This window comes from Nyctibius grandis, chromosome 11 (genome assembly GCF_013368605.1).
Source record: "Nyctibius grandis isolate bNycGra1 chromosome 11, bNycGra1.pri, whole genome shotgun sequence".
NCBI lineage: Eukaryota > Metazoa > Chordata > Aves > Nyctibiiformes > Nyctibiidae > Nyctibius > Nyctibius grandis.
The window spans coordinates 23,653,058-23,674,818 of record NC_090668.1 but is presented as its reverse complement, the minus strand read 5'-3'; the positions used below and the strand labels follow the sequence as shown (position 1 = coordinate 23,674,818).

General features: G+C 50.4%; 1 protein-coding gene across 1 annotated transcript in view; it reads left to right on the top strand.

Moving 5' to 3' along the window:
* The first annotated feature begins 10,482 nt into the window (after positions 1 to 10,482).
* Positions 10,483 to 21,761, top strand: part of ADAMTS17 (ADAM metallopeptidase with thrombospondin type 1 motif 17) — a 189,212-nt gene continuing 177,933 nt past the window's right edge. The window contains exons 1-3 of the mRNA XM_068410576.1: positions 10,483 to 10,552; positions 11,253 to 11,614; positions 19,879 to 20,044. Of these exons, the coding sequence (XP_068266677.1) occupies positions 10,483 to 10,552; positions 11,253 to 11,614; positions 19,879 to 20,044 (598 nt within the window). The remainder of the gene's footprint in view (positions 10,553 to 11,252; positions 11,615 to 19,878; positions 20,045 to 21,761) is intronic.

Below are 21,761 nucleotides of genomic sequence, written 5' to 3'. Positions count from 1 at the left end.
TTTAAAGGAGGAACTATTTAGCAACCAAAGACTGTTTCATACGTTTCCCTATTGCGAGGGGCAGTGAGGTCAGATAGTGGTTGTTACGTTAGGAGCTTTTTTTCCCTTTCAAATCCTCTGGATCCTGCAAGGCTGGCACTTGAGCAGAGAGCAGGACACTGCAGCAACAGCCCCTTTTGCCTGAAGTGATGACTATCCTGTAACCCATACTTACGCTGCAGGGCATGCACAGCATTTATTGAACTTGGAAATTGCCCCCCACATCCACTTTTGTGCTGCAGTTTCCCCTCCTGCACCCAGACGTGATTCTGCTCTGACATAAAATCCAAGCAAGAGGGAAGCTGGGACGCTCACCTCTTCCCCTGCCCTGGCACGCATGGCCGATGCGAGGGAAATAGTGAACCAGCACCGCCATGTCTCGACACTGGGGATTGCAAATCTGGCTGCTCCGTCTCTTGTGGGCAATGATTTTTTTTTTTTTTTAACATTTAGGGCCTTATCCAGAGCAAGCGTCAGAGCTCAGCCACATCTTGCGAGGTCAGTCCTGCATCCTGATGGATGCGAGGCCCCAGCAACTCCATGAGGTAGTGGGAGTTGAGCATCCTCGTTCTGGGCCGTGGAAGGGCCACGCTCCTTTGAATGTTAGTGAGAGGAAGACAAATTCCTGCTCTTTAACACAACGTTGAGAACAGAGAAACCTCTAAGTTTCTCCATTTTACACATCAGAGAGGATTTTACCGCCTGCCAAGGGAATGGTGCTCCTCTGTCCTGTTGTGTGATAGACCCGTAGGTGCCAGAGCGGAACACACAGCAAATGGTGCTCTTGGTGTCCGGGCCAAGGCAGGTGGCACCGGGCACGGAGGAGATGTCTCAGGTACGGGACGTAAACGTGCCTCGGGCCCTGGCTGACAGGTCCCTTGGGAAAGCCCAGAGCAGCACAGCTGGGCTGTAGTGGTGCACGCAGCGAGGAGAAGGCTGGAGTACCTGTGCCGTTACACCCGCGTCTTGGTTACCTGGTTATTGCTGCGAGGGCCCACGAGGTGGCAATAGCAGGACACTGCTCCCCGCTCGGGCACGGCGCCCACACAGCATTTCTGTCCATCTTTTGCCCTTTAAAACAGAGAGATTCTGTTGAAGATTGGGGTGCAAAAGTGTTTCTTGCAACTGGTAATTTCCACTCTTAACTGTGAAACAAGTGTTTGGTACATCGCTGGTAAAAGCACTACAAATTTTACTGAGAGCGAGTGGTTGGTACCAGTCCAGAGCCCCGGTGTGACGGTGTCCCGAGGGTGGCATCTACCGGGGTGTCACCAGTGACCCTTTTCCCGGAGATGCAGCGCTCTCCTGCTGACTCCCCTGGTACTGGAGCTGTACCTGGTGTATCCGGGGTAAGGGCTGGGGAAGAAAGGATGTGAAATCTTCTCTGACTCTGCTTTGCTGCTTGTACTTTTTTCTATTGTCTACTTAAACTACATATTTGTCAAGCCACAGAATCTGCAGCTGCTAGTGGGTGAAGCCTCATTCTCATCTAGATGTTTAATGTCTGTAATGCAAATAAGGATGATAAAACTCTCAGAATAATGAGGGTTACGCTGCTATTCCACCTTAGCAGGCGGACTCTCCACCTTAGCAGGCAGACTCTCCACCCTAAGCATGTGAGGTGCTTTGTGTTTTGCACCATTGCCAACAATAAAGCAAAGCTCTAAGGGCAGAAGGGTTTGGGCCAGGCTCAGTGTGTGCATGTGCAAGGGAGGGAGCGGTGGGACATCACCTCCCAAACACAAAAGGAGATGGAGGCTGAGAAGCTCTTGAACCCCTTAAATCCAACAGAGGCTCAACATTACGGCCAGAGCAACCCAAGGATGTGGGAATGCCAAGAAGTGGCTTAGAGTAAGAAAAAAAACTCTGAGCCTGCGCTGGGAGGGCACCCTACGCCATGTAGTAACCCTAGCTGTGTTCAGCCTGCCTGCCTGGTGCTGTTATCAAGGGAGGATGGGAGCTCCCTGGGGACAGCCTGTCCCCAGGACACGGTCCATCACCACACTGCTGAGTAGGTCGACTAGAGAGAGGGGGAATGCCTGTGCTCACGGGCTGAGGGCTCTGAACAGCCCACCTTGCATCACTGGCAACATCCCCCCCATCAACAACTTTTACTGGGGCAGAAGGATGAATTAATTGGGTGCTGGCTGTGTGCTGGAAAAGACAGGGTACAAGGCAAGCTGCTCAGTGAATGGGGGCTACATCGCACCAACAGGTACGATGTGCAGGGGCACAGACTGAGCTTTGGGTTTTGTGCTCCAAGAACATTGCCCTAAAACACCTCCAAAACCACCACAGTGCACTGGCAGGAGGCACCACTGAAAAGTGCTCCCTACAGAAAACTGTTCCCAAACTTCTTTAATGCAAATAAGTAGTGGTCACTGCAGCCCCAGGATGAAGCACTCTAAGTGGTGTTAAATGCTGGACAAACTGGGCTTTTTGTAAATGCAGAGCAGAGACACAAACAATTAAGACCAAAATCTAGTAGTTCTAGGAGTTTTCCCCCATGGATATCTCAGGGTCTGGGGGGGCACAGTGCATCCCTCCTCCCTTACTGCTGCTGTGGCTGGTTCCTGCCAGGAGGAAGTTCTGGGCTTGGGCTCCATGGAAGGAGTGCTGAGGAACCCAGCAGCTCCATAGCTCTGCTAAACCCTGGCTGAAATGGCCCACTGAGCCAAGCAAACAGCCTGCACACTCCCACACTCCCCTTGAGCGTCAGCAGGAAAAAGGGGTCTGTTGGTCTAAACAAGGTTCTTCAATCCCATCCGGCACAACCCTCATGGTCAGGCTGCGCTCAGCTACAACTGTGTAGAGAGCTGGGAACTGATTTGCTTTGGTAGTGGGCTGAAGTGTTTCCTTGAGCTCTCCCCATGCCTGGCTGTGGATGAACGGGAGGCACTCAGAAGCTGTAGACTGTGGGTGGCAGCCTCTGTGGTTCCCATCTGACCCCAGCTCTTCTCTAGGTTTCTCTTTCAGAGCCAGGAGGCAGCTGGATTTGACTTGACTGTCCTAGCAGAGACTGAAGCCGAGGTTGCCTCTGGCCCTCGTTGTGCGTGGGGTTTGCCACGGGCTGGTGCCCAGCTGTTGGCGCAGTTTCCTCCCTCACAGCTCACAGACGGTGCCGGTGGGACTCCTCGCTGCCAGCAGGTTAACTGAAACGCATCTCCTCTCGTTCCTTGTGGGTGTCCAGCTCAGAAAGCCTGAACGCAGGCAGTTATAAGAGTCCTAGAGTGACGCTAATATTTTGCTTTTATGAACAAATACTTGCAACCAAGCCAAAGTCAATTGCCAGCTCTGTTGGGAGGGAGGATCCAGCATCAGAGGAGGAACCCGATTCTGTTCTTGGTTCACTGTACAACCTTGCAAATAATGACAATATTGGCCCCAAATGGACGGGGATGAGGTATTGGTGGCTGTTGTTGATTAAAGAGCAGGATGTGTTTCAGACTCCAGAAGGGTTGCTCCCTCCAGACCTCGCGCTGGCCTTCCATCTGGCCAGTTCTTACCTAGTGACTCCGAGCAGACTTCCCTGACGCGGGCAGTCGGGTTTCCTTGCTGGCTGTGGAGGAAAAGGCAGCCCTTGCTGTCGCTTGGAAGAGTGTGACTTGCACAAACTCTATCGAAGGGCACGGCGTTACAGATGTGGCCATGCAATGATCACAGCACGTCCTGCCTGCCCTGCTCCTTTGTCCCTTGAGAACAAAGATGCTTCTGCTGCTTCAGGTCAGCTCAAGAGCCCAAAATGCGGGGCTCTTTCCCCAAGTAGGTGCTCCAAGTGAACCCCAGGCTAGACAACTGACATAGATACGCAACCAAACGTCCCAGTTTGCATCTCCAGGCTGTGGAACTCATACTAAAGGCTGTGGGACAGCATGTGCTGGAGGCTGAGTGCCCACAGCTCCCTCCCTGCTGGGGGTGTTTGTCCTCCTGGGACAGCACTGGGGAACTTGCTGACTCAATTAGGGGTGATGGGGAGGGCTAGGGAAGGAGGAGTTGTCCAGAGGGGGGGAACTGCAGAGCAGCCAAATCTGGGGAGAAGGGTAGCAAAACTGTATTGTTGATTTTTAAAAGCTCCAGGCAGTCAGAGGTTTTGGGCTGTGAACTCTGCGCTGCTTCTGACAGCAGCGTTACAGTAATGCTCCTGCACAGCTCTGCATCCAAAAGAGGAGCAACCAGGAAAATTTGCACAAACTTGAGTAAAGGATTGGTCCTGTGGGGAAAAGTAACTCTGAATGCAATGCGAGATTAGTCAGAGTTACTTTTCCCCACAGGACCAATCCTTTACTCTTGCATTGTTGGTCCTATCACTACTCATGGATAAAAGGTGGAGGGTTTTGATTGATGAATTCGTGTAAGAGTTAGTTCAAATGGTTTGACAAAGCTCTGAGGGCAGCTTGTGAGCAGCTTGAATATGAGACAAAAGAAGGGTTAGACAACAGAAGTCCAGAGCAGCGATTACCCGAGCACATGGGCTTGGGGCTGTTCCACAGGAGAAAGGGGTGTTTTACAGACCCAGCCTGGGGGACAAGTGGGGCTTGGCCTTGGGACACAGCCCTTCCTCAGCTCCGTGCCACCATCCAGTGGTGCTTGTCCTTGGAGGACAGCCCTTTCCACCCTGGCACATCCCCCCACTCATGGCCATGCAGCTCTGGTGGGCTGTGAGGAGGGGCACCCAGCCCTGCAGTGCCTGGTTGTGGGCCCCGCTCTCCGGGGAGGGGAAGGTGCCTTGCTGGCTGGAGGGGAGCAGGCTCCTGTGCCGTGACCCACCTCGGAGTCCCCTCCACAGCGCTTGACGAGGGCCCCTGACCCCCGGCAATCCCTGCTCGGGGGGATATTGAGTTTTCTGTTTGCTTTGCAAGTGTAATTGGCCAAGACGCTGTGAAGGGAGGAGAGAGTGCTCAAGGGAGAGGTGTTAAAGAAATAGGAAAACATTATTAAGAGTGTTTTAAGTCGGCTGTTTTCCTTATTAGTACTTTCATGACGGAAAGAAGCCACTTTAGGTCTGTGCAGTTGCACTGGGCCACCGCACCCAGGCCCCTGCAGACATCCACGCAGACAGCTGTACTATCTTGTACATCCCCTCGGCATCACCTCTATTGCTCTTCCAAGCCACCCACCGCCTTCCTGGCTTACAGATCTCCTCCTCTGGCTTCTTGTGCCCTGCTGCAAGGACTATGCAGAGAAGGAGGAGCCTTATATGAAATATTTGGTTTGGTGGGGTGATCCTTGTCCAAAAGGCAGGTGTTGGATACAAAGGGCGATGTTTGAGAGGAGAAGGGGAACACCAGATGTGGGATATGACCAGCTGAAGGACAGTGCCAGGGAAAGAGGGAGGTTGTATCTGCATGAAGGGCCCTGCTGTTGTCAACTCCAAGCACTCAGAAAACCTGCCTCCACACCAAAAAAAGAAATCAACGGCATCGTTTTTTGAGAAAGGATTATTTTAAACAATTCTGTGGTTGGGAATATCTTCATTTGCTCCTGGGCAATAAGCCTCTAGGCTTCTTGCAGCTCACATTTCCGAGCCTGTCATGAGGTCAAACATGGAGTGATGGAGTTAAATGAGAAACCAGTCTCATGATTGTAGGAGCCAAAGCCTGGAGAGGAAAAACCCAAACAAACCATAAAACAGAACAAAAGAAAGTGCCAGCTATTCCCAGGTTCCTGATAACATCATCAGAGGTGGCAACACTGGACTTCATAAAAAGCCTCACTGAACTTTAGGGTCAGCCTCAAACAACAGCAGCTCTTTCCTTTGTCCGTGTGTTGTTCCTGCATGCCTGGGGAGTGACGTGTGGCTGATTATTATTGTCTGGGTGATGGCTATCTATGCGCAGCTCCCAGATACCAAACAGATCCTGGACTAGCCTTGTCTGCGTTTGAAAATCCCAGCGTGGTCTGGATGGAGCGGGTGGTACACTTCCATTTCCTATCTCTCTACACTGAAGTGCTGCCGGCACTGGAGGGAGCGGATACTCCCGGCACCCTGCAGCTGTGTTACTCACAGGGAGCATGTTCTTTTATATTCCTGGCTGTTCTCACCCACAGTGGCATGTGTGCGATGTCATTTTCTGCTCCCTGATCCCTCCAAACATCTGCACCAAGGCAGCAAGATACCCTGGGACGTTTTGTGGAGACAGTAGTGGCACCAGTGTGGGGATGTAGCCAGATCCCCACTGTCACGGGGACAGGTGTGAAGCAGCCTGGGATTTCAGGAGTCCATTCCTCAACCCCTATCCCACAGGACTATTTTTACTTCTCTTTTCTCTGTATTCCATGGAAATAGGATATTTTTCCACATTGCAGCTGGGTGAAGCTGTGAGGCCCCTGGAGACAGGCAGAGGGGAAGGGTTTGGAGGGAAGATCGCCAGGGAAAACCTCATGCAATGCACTCGCCGTTTATTAGACACACGCATCTCAACCAGAGCAAACTCCCTCTGATGAAGGGAACCCTTGTCAGCCCAGGAATAAAGCTCTCTGCTAGGAGAAAGAGAGGGATAAGTCTCCTGCCATGGACTTACCTTAACTGAAGCAGGCTGCACACTCCCATGAGGACACAGGTGCTGGTGGCTCTGCCCCGGACACCTCCAGGGGCAGAGTCGCTTTTCTTTCTGCTCTTTCTCCTCAGGAGCTCAGGAACAGGCTGTCCATTTTCAGCCAGACTTGACAGAGACATCCCAGGGGGAGTTTTTCTCTTGCAGGCTCAGGAGAACTCAGGCTGCTGGAAGGAAAAACCTCATCAGTGCCTCTTCTGAGGGCTGCCTCAGCGGTACTAGACACTGGAGACTCCACATGAAGGAGCACACCCTTAGCACCCTCTGTCCAGGGAAGAAGCTTTAATCAAACCTCTGGCTCACTGTGAAAGACCCACTTCTGGCCCCTATAGAACTACTTATGTTCACTTTTAAACGACAAAAGAGCTTTCCTTGGTCCTCACTTGTCATTAAGCAGTTTCTGGCTTCTTGCACAGGTACCAGCAGCACCCACCAGGTCTGTGCCTGAGCAGCCTGGCCAGACTCTGCAGGGGTCGGGCAGGTGGAGCCCACAGGAGGGAAGGAAATCCCCGCTGCCCAAAACCCGCACCGAGGCGAGGAGCCACGGCGAGAGCGGGGAAGGCATCAGCGTGACCCAGGCAGGAGGGTATCGCCGGTGAGCCTGGGACTACCCGCTTAGGACCAGGACAGGCAGGGTTTGGAGAGGGGTGGCTGGAGAGAAGGGAGAAGGCTGAGGAATGGCCAAGTTAACCCTTTGCATGCTGGCACTTTCCAGGCGGTGAGCCAAATGACTGCTTGGGAAGATGGATATAACACATGTCTGCAGTCTCCAAAGGGTTATTAACTGTGCAATAATGGCCATGAAACTTGGCTTCCTCGACATATATTTAAAATTGCAAAAAAATAAAACATGCGTTTCAGAGGGGGAGAGGGCTTGTTTCCTAGAAACTGAGGGGCCAAATCCACTCTCTGTGATGGTGAGAGGAGGAGAAACACCCCCCACCCCGGGCTGGGGGCAGGGGAGAAGTGCAATCACCACAACAGGACCACAGCCGCCTCCTGCCACTCGCATTGTCCTTATCAGTAACAATTTCAAGGCATTTCTGAAGAGCCCATGGTATTAAATTAATAAAGAAAGTCTGTGTCTCACTGGAGCTTCGGGATTTGGATTCAATAAAAACGCTGCTGCTCCTAAGAGAGTTTCCTCTCTTGTTGTGTGAGTACCTCTGTGGGGGCTTGTCCCCTTGCTCCTGGCTCCAGCCCTTGCCAACACCAAGGCCTGCCTGTGATGTTGCCCCTGTTGTCGGGCATCACAGCCTTTCGGGCCCCTGCCCAGAGACTCTCTGCAACTCTCCAATGCTCAGTGGGAACAGCCCTACCCCAGCACAGCCTCTGCTGGCCAGCCCAGCCGCTGAGCGAGTCCTGCCATGCAGTAAGTTGCAGACTTCTCTTTATTAGTGCCCCTCTTCCCCCACACTACTAAATTTTTTCTTTCTCTCTATTATTGTTATTATTTTGGCAGAGGAAGGTGAGAGAAAGAATCTACTAAAAAGTTAAGCAAATCTAAGCGCCCCTCGTCAAACCCTTTTGAGACAAGAGATGAGGTACCAGCTTCAGTCCATTAGCAAATGAAGACGGCTGGTGGTCTGGGTTTGAACAGGACTGTTCGGGGCTCAGGCCAGATTTGGCAGCTCACAAATCAAACAGCTCTTGGTTCTCAGGAGTGGAGGATTGCCACGGGTGGAAGAGCTGTGGGGGAGCTGCTGCCCAGAGCTGCTGTGCCAGCCGGGGCCCTGGCCTTGGAGGGAGGCACTGAAATCGCTGGTTCACAACAGGTCAGGAGAGAAATTGGGGCTCTGAGGTTTTGTTTTAACCGTGTTACGTTACACTATTGACATACAGCGAGGCAGTCCCAAACTGAGTTTTTGTCTCGCTTGAATGTGTTCTGAGCCAGTCCTTTCACTTTGGTAACTTACTTCTTGTTAGAGAGCAGGCTGAGCCTTGAAAGGGACAGGAAAACACAGAGCTATTAAATCTCACCTGATCTCATGTTAAGAAAGTGAATTTGAGCCATGGGTCTTGGCTTCACTCTGATTTTGTCTGCTGGGAGCTGGTTGCAGGTCCTCAGTTTCGCTCTTGCTGCTAACCACTGGTAACGTCCTCCAAGGGCCACCATGCTGGAGAGACGGGGAACTTCTCGAGACCACAGTAGGAGGTGGGATGTCTGCATGCACTCATGCCCGTATGGTGTTGCAGAGGCCCTGTGCAGGGTAGGTCTTTCCAAGGTGCTATGTCAGCCCGCCGTGTGCTGCAGGGTGTCCCTTGGCACCCGGGAAGAGCACAGCCAGCGGGGCGAAGGGTTGGAGGCAGCTCTAAGGTTCCGGCTCTCAAACAGCTTCTCCACTTATCACAGGAGCAGATCTCAAAGAAAACATCGTTCTTCTTGTCTGTCCTGAAAGAGAGAAAATGGTGTTAACCCGCTCATCTCTTACCAGCCGTTTTCCTGGATTCAAACAGCCCTTTTCTTAGCACTACCCCCGTTGCCTGCCCTCGCAGGGATGAGCATCCAAATCTAATTCCTCTTGCTTGCGACTCAGAGCCATTACCGCTGTCAGTACAAGTCCGGACAGTTCTTGTGTAAGTGCTGCACCGAGGTCTGCCAGAGTCATTCACACTCTTTTATGGGTCTTCCTTTGAATTCTTCTACAATTTCAGTAACAAAGTTGCAGATTTTTGCAGAAGTTTAAACTCTAGGACACTGCTCTGCTGGACCGCGGCAGTTTAAAGCTGCTAACACGTTGGGTCTTTACTGCTTTCCACGACTCAGCCATGCCAGGAGCACAGGATCCGATCCAAAGCCCACCGAATGCAGCGGAAATCTTTCTGCTCTTGGAAATCACCCTACTGCTTTCAACAGCCCCTGGACCAAGCTGACTTCTCCTGACCCCTGGGCAGCTGAGGACACACAGGACGCGGCCCAACCATCAGGTAGGAAGGAGCTTGTGGCTGCAGGTCCTCAGTGAAAATGAGAATTGGTTGCACCTGGGTGAGGATGTGAATGTCCTCTGCACACAGAGCGGCACAGGAAAGGGAGCTGGCCAGTAGCTTCCTCCTCTTCGCCCTCTCCCAAACAGCCCTCTTAACTAGCTTGAACAACCTGCTTAAATTAGCGTCCTCCTCTTGTCCACCACCGTAAACATCAATTTTTATATCTCTTGAGCTTTACGCACTTGTTTCTCACTTTCATCCATGCGATGGGCGCTTCCAGGAGTATGTAAGATCATCACCTAACACCGTTGTGCACTCATACTTTGCCAACCTCATTTTTTTTTTCCTGGTCTTCTGAGTCCTGGGATCAGCATTCCAGAAAAGGCTGCAGGGAAATGAAGGAATGGGTGAATTTTTCAAGCGAGCTTCTGTAGCAGCGTCTAAATTCTGTTAGTAACGAAGAAAAGGACACGCAGAAAACATGACGGAGGAGACCACCGCCCGGCTGCTTTTTGTCAGACCTCCCACGTCCCTTCCTAGGGTATTTCCCATGGCTTCATGGGTGCCAAAGCAGTTGCAGAGCCGGTGCCCCCCCGCCCCGCAACCTCCCACCGCGGGAGGCTGAGGTGCGGGGGCACCGGGGTGGGGCAGGAGAGGGCGCCCCCTGCCGGCCGCCCCCCACCCCACGTGCACCCCCCTCATCCCCTCGTAGCCCAGCCCTCCCTCCCAGCTCCTTCAAGCTCGCAACCAATAGGAGAGCAAGGGGCGTGACCCGGCGGGGTCTCCGTACCAATGAGCTACTCGGGATTGCGGGGAGGGGCGTGGCCAAGCGCCCACCACGCCGGGGGCTGTCGGCGGCGCTGATTATTTTTTCCGAGGGCGGGGGAGGGCTCACTCCGGCCCGGGCTCCCGCCGCCGCCGCCGCCTCCGTTCCGTGCTGGGCCCCCGCCGCTGCCATAAAATGTTTGACGGCTGCCTCCTGCCTCTCGTGTTTCCCTGCCTGCTGCTGTGGGGACTGGACGCTGGCACAGGTAGCGCTTCTCTTCCCCTGGCTTCCCCGCACCGGTAATCCCCTTCCCCGGTGGCGCTGACAAGCCCTCGCACCGGGCAAGCCCCGCGTCGCAGGTCCGGGGCGGTGGGCGCGGGTCCCGGGCGGCAGCATGCAGGCGCAGACCGCAGGGCATGCACCGGATCCCCTGCGTGGCCGCGGTCCCAGTCTGCAGGATGAATTGCTCCAGGCTTTTGTATTTTCTTTTCCTGTCCTCTCGCTGCTGCTGCTGTAACGTTTCATGTGGAAAGCTGCTGACTGTCCTTGGCTGCGGCTGCGGCTTGCTCTGCTTTTCCCCTTCTCCCTGCAGATTTTTATTGGGGTTGGTGAAATGCGATGCTTGTGTCTGAGCTATATATATTTTTTTTAATGATACAAGTAGCTTTAGCATTTGCTTTATTCCTCTCTTCCCTGCGCATTTTTGTCTCTAATATACGTGTGTGTATATATACAGAGAGAGAAATAAATCCCTTTCCCATGCTGGCTCCACTGTCTCTGCAGCCTGTTCACAATTTCCAGTGCACGAGTGTCAGCGCAGGGCTGCCCTCGCCCCGGCAGCACGGGTGTCCCCGCGGGGAGGGGAGGGGGACTGGCAGGACACCGAGCCCCCGGCCGCCCCGTCGGGCCGCGGGACCGGCCCGCGGCGGTGCGAGCGCCTGAACCTCTCTCCTTCTCGCCTGCAGCTGGCGGAGCGGAGCTCGAAGTGGTGATCCCGGAGCGAGTGGCGCTGGAGAAGATCCACCTGCTGCCGCCCGCCGTGCGAGGGGATCGCGGCGGCCCCCGGCGCCGGCGGGCACTGCCGCGGCAGCGGGCGGCGGCGGAGGCCCTACTGCTCCGCCTGCCCGCCGCCGGCGCCGAGCTCTACCTGCACCTCCGCCGCGACCTGCGCTTCCTCGCCCGGGGCTTCGTGGTTGAGCAGCGGCGCGGGGAGGCGCGGCGGGCGCCCAGCCCCCGGCGGCCCCCGGAGGAGCGGCTCTGCTTCTACACCGGACACGTGCTGAACCGCAGCGACTCCTTCGCCTCCCTCAGCACCTGCGCCGGGCTGGTACTGCCACCCCGACCCGCCTCCCCTCAGCGCGGGCCGCCTCCCCGACCGCCCCCATCCCCGGGCTGCGGCGAGCCCCTCCGCAGCCCCCGCGAGGCTTTTCCTGTCAGCCCCGGCCCCGGGAGCTGCCCGACCCCCCGCCCCGCTCCCAGACCTCACCTCAGCGCCGTGCACCTCCTGCCCGCTGTCCTGCCCGTCCCCTCACCTCCCCGGGCCCCGCCGAGCGTGTCCGCTGTCCCCCGTGAGGGCTCTCCTGTCAGCCCCGGCTCCTCGCGCTCGGAGCTGCCCCCCGCGGAGGCGGGAAGAGGCGCTGAGGCGGGAAGCGGCGTTGAGCCGTGCCCTCACCTCACCTCCCCTCAGCGCCGTGCACCTCCTGCCCGTCCCTCCCTTGTCCTGCCTGTCCCCTCGCCTCCCGGGCTCTGGTGAGCATCGCCGCTGTCCCGCCGTGGGTTTTCTGTCTGCTCCGGCTCTCCGCTGTGGGAGCTGCCCCAGCTTCAGCCGTGCCTGAGGGGCCGAGGGCGGCTGAGGGGCTTCAGCCGTGCCTGAGGGGCTGAGGGCGGCTGAGGGGCTTCAGCCGTGCCTGAGGGGCTGAGGGCTTCAGCCGTGCCTGAGGGGCTGAGGGCGGCTGAGGGGCTTCAGCCGTGCCTGAGGGGCTGAGGGCTTCAGCCGTGCCTGAGGGGCTGAGGGCGGCTGAGGGGCTTCAGCCGTGCCTGAGGGGCTGAGGGCTTCAGCCGTGCCTGAGGGGCTGAGGGCGGCCGAGGGCTTCAGCTGTGCCTGAGGGGCCGAGGGCCTCAGCCACAGCATGTCCGCTGTGGATGGGCGGCAGGGCCTGAGGATGCTGTAGGGGAGCATCCTGGCTGATGGACCCTCCTTTTGTCACCATACCCTTGCCATCTGGCTGGTGGCTGGGTCCCACTGGGGGGGATTTGGTTGCCTGCCTGCGCGGGTCCCATCTCCAGCAGCTGTGCGAGGCCTCGGTAGCACAGCCTGGGACAGCGGGTGCCTCAGCTCTTCAACCGGCCCTTTCCACCTGGCTCGTGCAATCGGTGTTGGTGTGTGAGGGTGTTTTGTGGGAGCTGCAGTGTAGGGACACTTGGTGCTCTGGCACATTCGTAGGAATCATCCCACTCGGGGATGCTTTTCCCACTTCAAGTGTCAGGATTTCTCTAGCTGAGGTTGTAGCATTTTTGTGTGGCTCAACAGGGCCTGGATTCTCCTTGGAATGTCCTGATAAGAAGAGATGATCTTACATGGGACAGCCTTTCTGTTTCTCAGTGGTGAAGACTTAGATGCTTAAGGCAATGGCTAGTTTGCAATTGTTGATTACTTGAAAGTACTTCAGAAAGTCACCGGGGCGTTAAGCATAGACTCCCAGTACATGATCCTGACCTGTGTGCTTAACTGCTCGGTACAGACCTGTTGATGGAGATTTGGTCTTAAACTTTGCAGTAAGAGGCACTTCGTGTGCTCTGCGCTTGGGGCTTGGGCCTTCATTCCTGAACCATTTGAGGGCGCTGTGCCTCAGGGTTAAAAAAAAAAAGGGGGGACTCTGAGATGCTGAGTATTTGAGTGGCACTGTAAAGTGAGCTGTGTACCACTGAGGGCTTTCTCGGAGTTTAAAACTGATATCTCTAGTTCAAGCTTTAAATCACTAACAGCTCTACGCTTTTGTCACTAGACACGTTTTGTTAATCCCGTTCATGAAGTGCTGGGCTTCCAAAGCTACCTACTCCAGCAGAGCTGAAAAGCACAAACAGGCAGAGAAGGAAACTTTTTCAAAAGAGGAATGTAGTTATAGGCACAGTATTAACTGCCTGAGATCAGGGAATGGAGGAGGGGGAGTGAAAAAGATTGGCGATATTCCCAGCAGAAAAGTTGGAAAAGAAACAAGACTAGTTAGTCTTTGTTCATTACTCTGCAAATACGAGCTGCAATATTGCAATATCTGTTTGTATCACATGAATTCTAAGCAATGACTAAATTGACATAACTAAGCTAGATGAATGTGGGATCAAAAAGTGATCGGTGTCAAAGCTGCTTGTTTGTGGCACCTCTTGGGTACCAAAGCCCATACTGCCACGTGTGTAAGCGGCAGTGTTGGTAAAGCTCTGCTTGCCTTTTGCCTGTGGATCTGGGCCTGGGTGTGCTGAGGGCGGTGTGGGCAGATGTGTCGAGAGAGATGTGTTTCTGCACATTGGGATACTCCTCTCCTATTAGAGGAATCCATTCATTTACTCTTCATTCAGATAATCACCAGGAACAGGGAAAGGGCTAAAAGCAGGCGCAAGATACATATGACTGAGTTAAGGTTTATAACACCCTTGTGAACTGAAAACTAGAGAACAGAAAACTCAAGTGTCTTTAGGATGAACCTCAACTTAAGATGAACCTCATTAACTTTTGAAATGGTTTCATTAAATTGCTCCACATCACCATGTAGATAGATCTTATTCCAGCTAAATGGACCTTTTGACTTCTTGTCTATTCTTAAACGTGAAACGTATCAGATTTTAGCCTGCTTTCAGGGTTTATGCAGCCTTTTGCAGTGGCCACACTGGCTCAGCATACCTGTAGTGAAAGCTATGCAATTTGGTGGTAAGATGCTTTCTGGGATCAGAAGAATTAAGAGTTTGCCTCAAATTATCTAGGAAGTCTTGAATTTGCCATGAATGGAACTGAGATCGGGTGACTCTAGAGCCTAATTTTTTTGCCTCCTAGTCTAGAAATTTAAAATACCAAGACCAGCACTACAGCGGGTTTTGAATTTTCCAGTTGCTTCCTTAAGCCTTGTTTGCAGCAGAAAGAATAAGGCTTTACCATCATCAGCAGCACAGCTTCTCAGGTGGGGTTATGGACAAGGCCTGCATGCTGGGCTAGAAGAAAGACCTTGGTAGTGGAAACCTTGCAGCCTGTTTATCCTGGCACTTGTCTCCTGAGCAGTGCTAGTGCTGCAGTGGGAGATTTCCTGAAAGCTCCAGTGTGGGAGTGCTCGTTGGACTCGAACTGGATGATCAGGACATCTCATTCAGAAAAGCTGATTGTGAAGAAGTAGAGTAGGTAATAATACTGTATCCTGATCTCCAGCTGGCTCAGACTTCGTTGTAATTGTATTCCTTGACTATGCCATAAATCACACAAAAAGTGATATAAAATGATCAAGGCAAGCGGAGTTCTAACAAAAACAAAATCCCTGACACAGCAGCGTGAAAACTGAGCTACAACCAGACTGAGCAATTGCTTCCTGATAATGATACCAGATTCCCAGTGTGGCATCTAAAGGTTGTGTTTTGTTTTTTAAGCTCTCCTCACAGATGCTGCTGTTAACCAGTATGTGGCCTGTTGTAGTTTCCTGGTACAGCTTGCAATTGCATCGAGAAGGGTGGCCACAGGCTTGTAGCTGCTTTAGGCTGTAGCACGTTTAGGACTGGTGTACCTAAGGTCTCATCTGCACAGTTACAGTACTGCATGTGAGGATACTTCAACGATCCTGTTCCTCTTGACAACCTGGGAATTGCAGCGCAGACAAGAGGTACTATGTTCCTGAAAAGCGCTACTGCCTTCAACTTGGCAGGACTGTATCCTGTCTGGGGAGTGTGGCTGTGTAAACACTTGGATTCTCACCATGCCGCAGGACTGAACTGTCCTTGCCTGGTGCTGGGGAGACGCAGGCAGGAGCAAAGTTCTGCAACTCGGCTGAGCAACACTAGAAAACAGTACAGGAAGACGCCTCTTCTTTGGAAAGCTCCAACTTTGTAAGGCCACAGTGCATGCTGCTTTGAGTTGGGTTGTGTAGTGGACTAAGGTCTCTGCTTCTAAGTCTGAGGTAATTCCTAGATGACATATGTTAGGTGTCTCTCCAGCAAGGAAATTCCAGTTTGCTTGCTACATCTCAGAACTACTCACCCATTGCTTTCAGGTGCAATTTCACAGTTACATTTTGACTGTTGCTTTCTGTGTGCTGACCTTACCTTCTCTAGCAAAGTTTGGCAGTGTTACCTTCTGTAGAGCTTTTCTCAACTGAAGCCTGGAGAGCACAGTAGACGACGCCCTTTCAGCACCATGTATTTGTGCTGTGATTGCTACGATGCTTTTTCTCAGTCCTAGCAGGGCTTATCAGTCCTGTGGACCCAAGATAAGAGAGATGGGCAGGGTCGTGTGCCCTTTGGGAAGACTTCTTCCCCAGTTATACATTGCAGAACTCTGCCTCAAGCTACCTGCAAAATGTGGGATTAACTTCCTTTTAGCTTTGAGGAAACGGTTAAACTAAGATTTACAGTGTAACAGTCAAGAAATTGAGAAGGGGATGGAACTTGTCAGACGTTTGAAACTGTTCTCTTTTCAGCATGTTCATATGTGTGTCACTAATGAACACTTAGGAGCAAAAGAAAAATCTGTTAAAGATTCAGCATTTCACAGATCTTGTTCAAAGATGTTGTGAAAATAAAAAGGGCTGGAAAAACAGTGTAACTGTTGGAGAGTACTAACATGTGGGAAGGTCCAGAACCATGTGAAGATTTGGATTCCCGTCCCGAGTTAGCCCTTGAGCTGCTGTAGCTCCACCAGTTACCAGGGGACAGAGATGGAACAGTGAAGCCAGTGAAGCAGGACGATGTGGTTACAAATGCTATTTGAGTGCCAGCACTAACAGGCCCGTTGTTACCATTGTAATTTCAGTGACATGGTGTGAGGACCTTCCTCCTTTCCCTGCTGTCATTTAGCCTGAGAAAAACTCCAGTGGCAGGAAGATAATGTGTAGAAGAAGAGTGAACTACTGGTAGTGCAAGAGTAGATTAGAGAGTGAGCAGATTGATGGAGTGACCAATGTATGTACAGGGCTCTGGATAAAAGCATGTGAGAATATTTTGGTCGTTTAGTGAACACGGCCTTTTTTGCTAGTGAGCAATGTTGAGCTGATTTCTAAATTAAGGCTATGAAATATCCTTAATATGAAAGATATAGCCACTGTTAAGCACAGTGGTGAGTGGGGCTGTAGTGGGAAGTGTGGATTCTTGTTTATTTTAATCAACTTGTCAGTTTGGTTGCCTGCCTTTCGAGGCTGACATCGTTCCAGCCTTTCCTGTTAGCTGAGCTGCGTGATTCTGTCAGCTGTATGGTCCTGTCATACTAACTGTGAAATCCAGGTTAGATTAATAATGCAGATGATGGTGATGAACTACGTCCCTCTGAATTTTTGGGCTCCTGATGACTCCTGTGTCTCGGGTGCTCTGGGATGGTGGGGCTGGGCAGCAGCCTCTTTCCCGGGCACTAAGCAATACTGGGGTCTGGCACAGTGGCAGGTCCTGTTCGTATGGGTTCTCGGAGTGAAAGGAGGATGAGAGGGAGTATCCCAGCTTTTGGTATGCATCTTCTCAGGCAAATGTGAATTGGCAGATCCAAAGCATTTTATTTGATTGGAATGATTTCCAGAGATGTGAGAAAAATAGCTTTGACAGTTACGTGGTCTTCTGTTTTACTTCTTTATCTTCAAAATCCAGCTTTCTGCTGTCCATGAACATCACACAGACTAGAGCAGAAAAGCACAGAGTATTTGTCTAGTGCTGATGTCTGATATCTCATGCTGAAATTAGCACAGTATTGTATCTGGTAGTTGGAGATTTGAGGGAGGCAACATGAGGAATGCATTTCTTACGGAAAAAGCAAAATAATGACCAGAGTATTCAAGTTACCAGGTCCAAAAGATATCATCTGGGCCAACAGAGTTGAGGACTCTTTAGAACCCAACTGGCAAGTTTGGGGAAAATTTGAACTCCCTAGGAGTGCTTTACAGGCCGAATCCTGCAAATCCTTCCTGCTTGAAACTCTACTTGGCTTGTCAGATTACACTTGAGATTGCTTCTTAACCTATTCCAGGGTGAAGACGCATGGCTCTTTCCCTCCATAGGTTTCACAATTCCAAAGCAAATGTGAAACATAAGTCCTTTCCAATGGTTTAAATTATTTTCACACTTGATGCCAGAAAGTTGGGATAATGTCGGGTGGTGATGAAACTGACTTCTTCTTACATATTTTTGGCACCAACAAAAGCAGTTGGCAGTCTTTCAGGAGCTCTGGTGTGGCTTTTAGTACCATGGTACCAGATTTACAACCCTTCTTCTAAATAATTAAAACCTATATTAAAAAAGGGGGCTGGGGCTACCTCCCAGCTGGAAGATTGGAACAAGGAGGGGAAGTAGTGGAGAGCATCGTAAAGGAGGCTGAAAGAATAAGTCACTAGAGCTTTTGCTGTCTCTGAAACAATTTTGACAAAGCCCAACTTGTAATTTAAATGAAGAGGCAGCCCTTTTGGAAACTCCAGGGCAGAGTGGGTCTTGTAAACAGGTATGCATTCTGTAGGGCCAAGAAATAATGTCCATTTTTCTTCGTAAATGGAAGCCCTTCTGGGAGCTTTCAAGGCGTTTTATACTTAATCAGTGACCTTGCCCCAAGGGCAAGGTCTCTTTTGAAAGACCTTTAAAGAGGTGTCTCTTGTCTCTTTTGAGGCAGGGTTCTAATTGTTACTTCTGTGCTTTGCAGCCATGGCAAATAGAGACACTGATTTTTATATTTATTTTTTTTTTTCCCAAGTGCACTTTGGAAATTAGTGACCCTTTCTGAGAGATCCTGGTTTCCCCTGAATGCTGTCCAGTTAGTGTGGCTGTCAAAGGAGGGGAGCTCTCATTTCTGTTAGCAGAAATTCCTCTTGCTGGAAATACTAGGCCAAAGGGATTTCCTGGGTGTACGTGAGGACTGAATTTGGCAGGGAGGTGTGGAAATGTACAATATACAGTATGTATGTAATGTATATTATAAATCATATTAGTACAGTCAGCTGTTGAATATATAGTATTTGCATGTACGTGCAGAGCATTTATTTGGATGGTTGCCTGGCTGGCACAGAATGCAGGGGGGGGACAAAAAAAAGTCTGGTCTCTCTATATGTATAGGATGGGTGTTATAGACATGCAATCTAGTGGGAGCCCTTTGTAAGCTCCTTTACCTATAAGGTGTACCATAGGCATGATCTGATGCCTCTTGGCAGGCCAGATGAGGCCTTCTGTTGCTAGCAGGAGAAGATGGATCAGACCTAGAGAGTTCTCTTAGAGGGGTATAAGGCAAAGAGCTGTATTTCGAGACTTTTAATTACAATACTAATAATCATTGGATTAGTACAATGAAAAGTAAGAAAGAAACCCTCATTGTACATATTCATTTTCTCCAATGTGTTATAACCTCAGTGTGGATTACTAAACCTGGAGGCTTTGTTAAGTTTTAAGGTGTTATCTTTGTTTTCACTCTCTTCTTTTCCTGCCAGAAAAGGAGTGGAAAAGGCATGAAAGAACGTTAACAACTCTGGGTGGCAAGCAGAGGAGGGCTCTCCTGGGCCAGAAGCTGCCTTCCAAAGATGTTCTTGCCAGCCTTGGTGTAAGGTCTGGACTTGGTGCAAGAAAGGCAGGGGTTTAGTGCTCTGACCTGTAGCCTGTGGAGTCTCCTGTTATTTAGGCAGGGCCTTTGCCTTCCTTGTGTTACTTATTCCCAGGATGGTGGAAAATCTTGTAACTGGGAATGGACTGTTGTACCTTCCCAGCTTGATCCCTGAAGCCCAACCCATGACTTGCAGGGAGAGCAGTGCTTGTGTGTGGCCCGTGTTGTAGTCAAGAAGAGGTATTTGGTCCCCATATAAAAAAATGTGGGTGGCTCTGCAAGTCGTACGACATCACTTCAATTCACTTAGTGTTTTCTGCAAGAGTGACATGCATAGGTGGTCTCCTGTTTGCAGGCAATCTCACCTCTTTTCTCTGTTGAGATAGTAAATGCCTTTTAATAACAATACAATTCTAGCTGGCAGTTAGAAAGGTGATTATGAAAGGATTTCTGTTAATAGGATTTATTTGTCCTCATGTGAGCTGAGCATCTTATAAGACATTCATATTTCTGCTTTCAGCTAGAGTGGTGCTGTAGCTGCAGGGAGAGGAAGAAGGGTAAGAAAGGTGTTGACAAGAACCCCCTACCTTTTCTTTGTACATGTACAGTGCACAATGATGTCTCTAAATAGTGGTCAGTGATACTGCATCTGCTTTTCATATTTATTTTTTGTTCTTTCGTCTGTATTATGCAGACCAAACATGATCATAATCGCTTTTCATTTCCTCACACTTTGTAAATAACGATTGCAGTGAAATGGTCTAGGTTCAGACTCGGTTGATAGACAAGGTTAGGATACCAAAATGTCTGATGGGGATTTTTTTGTTCTCTTTTGTGGACAGGTTGGCTACATCCAAATTGGATCAGAGCACATGCTAATACAACCAGTGAATGCATCAGAGACCTCATTTAGTGGAAAAGAACACTTCATCAGGCGTAGACGATCCACCAAATCAAGCCATCCCATGAAGTCGCACATTCCTGATGAGCACTGCAAGGTTGTAGCAGGTGAGCTTGAAGTGACTCAAGAGAACAGCCATGAGTATGCAATTATATTTTTAACTGGTGTTCTGCCAGATATGTCTGTATTTTGTAATTCAAGTGCTCGGGCAGCTGGAGCTAGTGAAAAATGGCATGCGTTAATGAATCCTTCTGCTACTTCAGGCAGAAGGAGCCACATCACAAATATAAAAATGGTTAGGACATATGTTGTAACATTCAGTTTGTGAGGAGATAAACTTTATGGTAGGTAAGAGTAAACTTCTGCTTTAACCGTGCAATGTGACCGCTGCTCAGAAAGGTATTCACAATGTTTTTTGCAAAGGCACAAATGTTGAAACTGAAGTCAGTGGTGAGGGGTGCTCTTTTGTCCCACCTTTCCACTAGAGCTGTGCAAAGTAGGCATGGATACAATGGTGATCCTCACATTTCAGAATGTGGAAAGTGTCACTTCAGATACTTTCATATAATTTAATCAGAAGTATCATCTATGGAGTCTAGCTCATAACAGGATGAAAAGACATCTGGAGAGGGGAAGAGATGCACAGGTTCTTTTGTAAAACGATCTACTTTCTTTTTCAGCTTCTCGCATGTCATCATTTTTACTTCTGTCTAGCAGAGCACACCATCAATAGCAGAGTATATCAGGGTATGCGGTCAACTGGGCATACTTAGGGGGTTGGGTTTTTTATTGCTTTTGTATAGGCTTATGTGCATTTGAAACTGCCAGAGGTAGTTTCAAAGGTTATTTTTTAAACTTGATTTTGCTTTTTCTTTGTGGTGTTTGACTCATCAAACTTAAGATCTCATGCTATAGGCCTTTTTCGTTTTTTGAGTGGCAACTTTTAAATTGTTTGCTTTAAGGTTTTGTGAGATAAATGAAACTTTTTTCCTCTTTCCTTGTGTTAGAGGGAATGAGCTCACAGAGATAGCAAAGAAACTTTTAAGGTCTTTGGCATTCCTTGGAGATCTGTGAACCCAGGCTTGAGGTCTGAGAGTCCAAAATGTGATAGCAACTCATACAGATATCCCTAGGCTAACTTTCATCTGCTACATTGGATATTGAAGGAGCTACAGCTGTGACAGAAGGGAACCCGTGTGGGTTAGGTGGTGGAGTGCTTGAGCAGTTTTTGTCTGCCATCCTGTTACGCTGGCTGTGGATACAGTAGTAGCTGAAACGCAGATGCGCCTCATGTGTGAAGCTATTCTGGACCAAACAACCACCTCTCAATCAATTTCTAGTGCTTTCCTGCTTAAATAGTTTAGCAATATGAAGTATATTGTTTCAATGGGGTTTCTGTAGTATAACAAGATTTGGGAGGTGAACCAGCTTCCTGAGAAATGGCAATGATTTAGAATGTAATTGTGTGTCTGGCAGTTAAGAGTAGCCATTCTGTGATGCTCTGGGTTCAGTTTCCAGTGTCATGCTGACACACCTCGCCAGTGTTAGGATCCTGGGCTTAAATGCTGTGGGTCTCTGTGGGTATGTGAGGTGCCGATGACATGTTCCAAATTGTCAGTCTTCAGTTGTGACCCAGCACGACAATGTTAAAGTTGCTTTTTAAATTAAAAGTTATAATTGTGGATCTGATTTTAAGCCCTAAAGTCCCCATTGGAATGGGAGACCAATAGTAAAGAGAGACAGTTCTTTGGTGATGGTCCTCCTGTCAATATTTTTCTCGTGTCTTTCACCTTCCTCCATTCAAGGCACCACAGAAGGTCAGTA